The following is a 6,312-nucleotide window of genomic DNA, read 5'->3' as shown; positions in this document are numbered from 1 at the left end:
GGCATCATGATCAGCACGGGCTTGGAGGGCCGAAGGGCCTGTTCCTGTGCTGTACTTTTCTTTGTTCTTTGTCTGCTGAAGTAGGGTCAGCGCTGAGCTTGGGGACAAGTCAGTCTACAACCCTGCATCAGAATCAACAATACAACAATACGGGGATTGGATCAGAAACAATTCCTTAGACAATGAGAATCCACAGAGATTCCTTAGGCAAGGAGCATCCAACAGCACCTTCCAAACCCACCACCTCTACCATCTAGAAGGACAAGGGCAGCAGGTACCTGGGAACACCCCCACCTGGAGGCTCCCCTCCGAGTCACTCACCATCCCGACTTGGAAATATATCGTCCATTCCTTCACTGTCGCTGGGGTCAAAATCCTGGAACCCCCTCCCTAACAGCACTGTGGGTGGACCTACACCACACGGAGACTGCAGCGGGTTCAAGATGGTGGCTCACCCACCCCCTTCCCAAGGGGCAGTTAGGGATGGGGAGTTAATGCTGGGCCCAGCCGGCGAGCCATCAGGAGTTTGATTGAAATGTACATTGTTTTGCAGTTCACTTCGTCTTTCTCAGTGTCAGTGGACAGTAATCAGATTCTGCTTGATGTTGCTGCTAATTTCAGTTCCATTTGTGTTCTGTCTCCAATGATGCTGAATGGTTTATTGCTTCCTGAATGATATCTTTTACTCAGAAAAGCAGCAAATGTGCAAAAATGCAACTAAAATGAGGAAGCGGACACAATTAGGAGTCAAAGCTTCTGAGTATTCCAACTCCCACTGCCCCCTCCTACAGAGCAGCATTCCCTCAGTACTGACCCTCTGACAGTGCAGCACTCCCTCAGTACTGACCCTCTGACAGTGCGGCACTCCCTCAGGACTGACCCTCTGACAGTGCGGCATTCCCTCAGTACTGACCCTCTGACAGTGCAGCACTCCCTCAGTACTGACCCTCTGACAGTGCGGCACTCCCTCAGTACTGACCCTCTGACAGTGCGGCACTCCCTCAGTACTGACCCTCTGACAGTGCAGCACTCCCTCAGCACTGACCCTCTGACAGTGCAGCACTCCCTCAGCACTGACCCTCTGACAGTGCGGCACTCCCTCAGGACTGACCCTCTGACAGTGCAGCACTCCCTCAGCACTGACCCTCTGACAGTGCGGCACTCCCTCAGGACTGACCCTCTGACAGAGCAGCATTCCCTCAGTACTGACCCTCTGACAGTGCAGCACTCCCTCAGTACTGACCCTCTGACAGTGCGGCACTCCCTCAGTACTGACCCTCTGACAGTGCGGCACTCCCTCAGTACTGACCCTCTGACAGTGCGGCACTCCCTCAGTACTGACCCTCTGACAGTGCAGCACTCCCTCAGTACTGACCCTCTGACAGAGCAGCATTCCCTCAGTACTGACCCTCTGACAGGGCAGCATTCCCTCAGTACTGACCCTCTGACAGTGCAGCACTCCCTCAGCACTGACCCTCTGACAGTGCGGCACTCCCTCAGCACTGACCCTCTGACAGTGCGGCACTCCCTCAGTACTGACCCTCTGACAGTGCAGCACTCCCTCAGTACTGACCCTCTGACAGTGCGGCACTCCCTCAGCAGTGACCCTCTGACAGTGCGGCACTCCCTCAGTACTGACCCTCTGACAGTGCGGCACTCCCTCAGCACTGACCCTCTGACAGTGCGGCACTCCCTCAGCACTGACCCTCTGACAGTGTGGCACTTCCTCAGCACTGACCCTCTGACAGTGCAGCACTCCCTCAGTACTGACCCTCTGACAGTGCAGCACTCCCTCAGTACTGACCCTCTGACAGTGCGGCACTCCCTCAGTACTGACCCACTGACAGTGCGGCACTGCCTCAATACTGACCCTCTGACAGTGCAGCACTCCCTCAGTACTGACCCTCTGACAGTGCGGCACTCCCTCAGCACTGACCCTCTGACAGTGCGGCACTGCCTCAATATTGACCCTGTGACAGTGCAGCACTCCCTCAGTACTGACCCTCTGACAGTGCAGCACTCCCTCAGTACTGACCCTCTGACAGTGCGGCACTCCCTCAGTACTGACCCTCTGACAGTGCGGCACTCCCTCAGTACTGACCCTCTGACAGTGCAGCACTCCCTCAGTACTGACCCTCTGACAGAGCAGCATTCCCTCAGTACTGACCCTCTGACAGGGCAGCATTCCCTCAGTACTGACCCTCTGACAGTGCAGCACTCCCTCAGCACTGACCCTCTGACAGTGCGGCACTCCCTCAGCACTGACCCTCTGACAGTGCGGCACTCCCTCAGTACTGACCCTCTGACAGTGCAGCACTCCCTCAGTACTGACCCTCTGACAGTGCGGCACTCCCTCAGCAGTGACCCTCTGACAGTGCGGCACTCCCTCAGTACTGACCCTCTGACAGTGCGGCACTCCCTCAGCACTGACCCTCTGACAGTGCGGCACTCCCTCAGCACTGACCCTCTGACAGTGTGGCACTTCCTCAGCACTGACCCTCTGACAGTGCAGCACTCCCTCAGTACTGACCCTCTGACAGTGCAGCACTCCCTCAGTACTGACCCTCTGACAGTGCGGCACTCCCTCAGTACTGACCCACTGACAGTGCGGCACTGCCTCAATACTGACCCTCTGACAGTGCAGCACTCCCTCAGTACTGACCCTCTGACAGTGCGGCACTCCCTCAGCACTGACCCTTTGACAGTGCGGCACTGCCTCAATATTGACCCTGTGACAGTGCAGCACTCCCTCAGGACTGACCCTCTGACAGTGCAGCACTCCCTCAGTACTGACCCTCTGACAGTGCAGCACTCCCTCAGCACTGACCCTCTGACAGTGCAGCACTCCCTCAGTACTGACCCTCTGACAGTGCAGCACTCCCTCAGTACTGACCCTCTGACAGTGCAGCACTCCCTCAGTACTGACCCTCTGACAGTGCGGCACTCCCTCAGCACTGACCCTCTGACAGTGCGGCGTTCCCTCAGTACTGACCCTCTGACAGTGCGGCACTTCCTCAGTACTGACCCTCTGACAGTGCAGCACTCCCTCAGTACTGACCCTCTGACAGTGCGGCACTCCCTCAGTACTGACCCTCTGACAGTGCAGCACTCCCTCAGTACTGACCCTCTGACAGTGCGGCACTCCCTCAGCACTGACCCTCTGACAGTGCGGCACTCCCTCAGTACTGACCCTCTGACAGTGCAGCACTCCCTCAGTACTGACCCTCTGACAGTGCGGCACTCCCTCAGTACTGACTCTCTGACAGTGCGGCACTCCCTCAGTACTGACCCTCTGACAGTGCGGCACTCCCTCAGCACTGACCCTCTGACAGTGCGGCACTCCCTCAGTACTGACCCTCTGACAGTGCAGCACTCCCTCAGTACTGACCCTCTGACAGTGCGGCACTCCCTCAGCACTGACCCTCTGACAGTGCGGCACTCCCTCAGTACTGACCCTCTGACAGTGCAGCACTCCCTCAGCACTGACCCTCTGACAGTGCAGCACTCCCTCAGCACTGACCCTCTGACAGTGCAGCACTCCCTCAACACTGACCCTCTGACAGTGCGGCACTCCCTCAGCACTGACCCTCTGACAGTGCGGCACACCCTCAGAACTGACCCTCCGACAGCGCAGCACTCCCTCAGTACTGAGGGGACTATCTCCCAGGTGATGGAACAGTGTGTGAATGTGAGTTTCCTCTTCCTGTCACAGCTCTCAGCACCGGATTTCTGTGCTTTTGTCTTTTCAGATAAGCATGGACGGCGATGAGACAGACGCTGCTTTCAACCTTTCGCTCGAGGCGGGAGTCACGGCCAACCTCACCGGGGGTTCAGTCAGCCAGGCCTTGTTAGGGCTGAGCCTGTCCCTGCACCTCCTGGTTTTCCTGCTGGGGCTGAGTGGTAACTGCCTTGTGCTGTGGATCGCCGGCTTCAAGATGAAGAGGACAGTGGCCAGAGTGTTCGCTTGCAACCTGGCGGCCGCTGATCTTGCTTTCGTCCTCTTCCTGCCTTTCTCCTTCAGCTACCTGGCCATGGGGTTTCACTGGCCTTTTGGCAGAGCCCTGTGCAAGCTCTGCGTCTCCATCCAGTACCTCAATCTCTTTGGCAGCATCTTCATGCTGACCGCTATCAGTGTCCAGCGCTGTGCCTCCGTCTGTGCGCCCGTCTGGGCCCGCAATCACCTCAGCCCCCGGGTAGCTGCTCGCACCAGCCTGTTCCTCTGGGGCCTCGCCCTGCTCTCCATCGTCCCCTACCTGCTCTTCCTCGATACCGCGCCGGCGGAAGGGAACCGCACCCTCTGCCACTTCTGCTACCGCCTGCCGGGGGACCCTCCGGACGAGCGGGGGAGGGTCCTGTCCCGCCAGCGGGAGACAGCGCTCCTCCTCAGCTGCTTCTCCCTGGCCTTCCTCCTCCCCTTCTCCGCTATCGCGGGCTGCCACGCTGCCGTCCTGGTCCGGCTGCGGAGGGGGCAGGCAGTGGCCGATAGCCCTGGCAGGCCCCTTAGGGTCACCCTGACCATCGTGGCTGCCTTCTTCCTCTGCTGGATGCCCTATCACGTCTTCGGACTCCTCAAGGTGGCCGCCGGCCCCACCCCCGCCATCCGTCTGGGCCTCACTCTCAGCCGCAACCTGGTCCTCTTCAACTGCTGCCTGAACCCTGTCATCTACGCCTTCCTGGGACACAGGTTCCGGGAGACATTCAAACAGTCTCTGCAGTCCACCTTGGAACGGATTGGCTTGGAATAGGAGGCAGGGTGACGCAGACAGCTTGCTTACCACGCAATCGGAGCAGGGAAAAGAGACTAACATCTCTCCAGCGATCATTCCCAGCTCAGGACGTCCCAATGACTGAGTGTGAGCTCACTGTCGCAATGCAGGCAACCTGGCAATCATATTGCGCACAGCAAGATCCCAGCAACCACAATGTGATGGTGACCCAGATTTGCAAGTGAACTTGGGAGAGGAATAAACATTGGTCCAACTTCACCGAGGAGAACTCCCCATCCCCTCCACCCCCCCCGCCACCCCGTCTGCCACCCACCCGCCTCGCCACCCCACCACCTTCCATCTGCCCGCCCCATCTGCCAACCCCCCTGCCTCCCCACCCTCCCACCTCCCCATGTCCTCCCGCCTCCCCATGCCCCGTCTGCCACCCACCCGCCTCGCCACCCCACCACCTCCCATCTGCCATCCCCCGTCTGACCATCCACTAGCCTCCCCACCCTCCCACCTCCCCACCCTCCCACCTCCCCATGCCCTCCCGCCTCCCCGTGCCCCGTCTGCCTGCCCACCCTCCCCATGCCCACCCGCCTCCTCATGCCCTCCCTCCGCCCCATGCCCCGTCTGCCCACTAACCCGCCTCGCCACGTCCCCCCGTCACCTCACCCTCTTGTCTGCCCAACGCCCGCTTCCCCACCCCACCCCGCCTGTCCCCCCCCCCCCCCCCTGCCCGCCCCTGCCCGCCTGTCTGCCCGCAGCCATGGTTCCCACAGTCTGAGTCCAGTCACATGGACATATATCTGTCTGGCCGCGTGCACGGAGATTTGCAGCTGTGTGTGTCCCGGACGGGAAGCAGTGAACATGGATCTGTAAATCAGCACCTCCAGGAGAACTGGGAGGCTGAATATTGGACACAGCAGAGTGGGGACAGAGGGAGCGCAGCGCTCCTATTGACCGGATGTTTTTTTACTGCCAATAAATAGAAACTGTTGCAAATCAGTTGGGAAACACATCAGGGGTTTCACCTTATTTCACAACAACTCGCGGTTTAAAAAAACTCCCCCCCCCCCCCCCCCCCCTCTGGTTCTTTCCCCGATTCTCTTCAATCTCTTCAATCTGGCAACCGGTGACAAGTGGTGTCCCGCAGGGTTCAGTGTTGGGGCCACAGCTGTTCTCTTTATATATTAACGATCTAGATGACGGGACTGGGAGCATTCTGGCCAAGTTTGCCGATGATACAAAGATAGGTGGAGGGGCAGGTAGTATTGAGGAGGTGGGGAGGCTGCAGAAAGATTTAGACAGTTTAGGAGAGTGGTCCAAGAAGTGGCTGATGAAATTCAACGTGGGCAAGTGCGAGGTCGTACACTTTGGAAAAAAGAATAGAGGCATGGACTATTTTCTAAACGGTGACAAAATTCATAATGCTAAAGTGCAAAGGGACTTGGGAGTCCTAGTCCAGGATTCTCTAAAGGTAAACTTGCAGGTTGAGTCCGTAATTAAGAAAGCAAATGTAATGTTGTCATTTATCTCAAGAGGCTTGGAATACAAAAGCAGGGATGTACTTCTGAGGCTTTATAAAGCACTGGTTAGGCCC

The 6,312-nt window shown here is 58.0% G+C and overlaps 1 protein-coding gene across 1 annotated transcript; it reads left to right on the top strand.

Moving 5' to 3' along the window:
- The first annotated feature begins 3,755 nt into the window (after positions 1-3,755).
- LOC144508705 (chemerin-like receptor 1) lies at positions 3,756-4,745 on the top strand. The gene has a single exon (XM_078237014.1). The coding sequence runs from the start codon at positions 3,756-3,758 to the stop codon at positions 4,743-4,745; it is 990 nt and encodes a 329-aa protein (XP_078093140.1).
- Positions 4,746-6,312: the final 1,567 nt, after the last annotated feature.

The sequence above is a fragment of the Mustelus asterias genome, chromosome 20 (assembly GCF_964213995.1).
Source record: "Mustelus asterias chromosome 20, sMusAst1.hap1.1, whole genome shotgun sequence".
NCBI lineage: Eukaryota > Metazoa > Chordata > Chondrichthyes > Carcharhiniformes > Triakidae > Mustelus > Mustelus asterias.
Note: the sequence above shows the minus strand (reverse complement) of the source record. Positions and strands in the feature narration are given on the sequence as shown.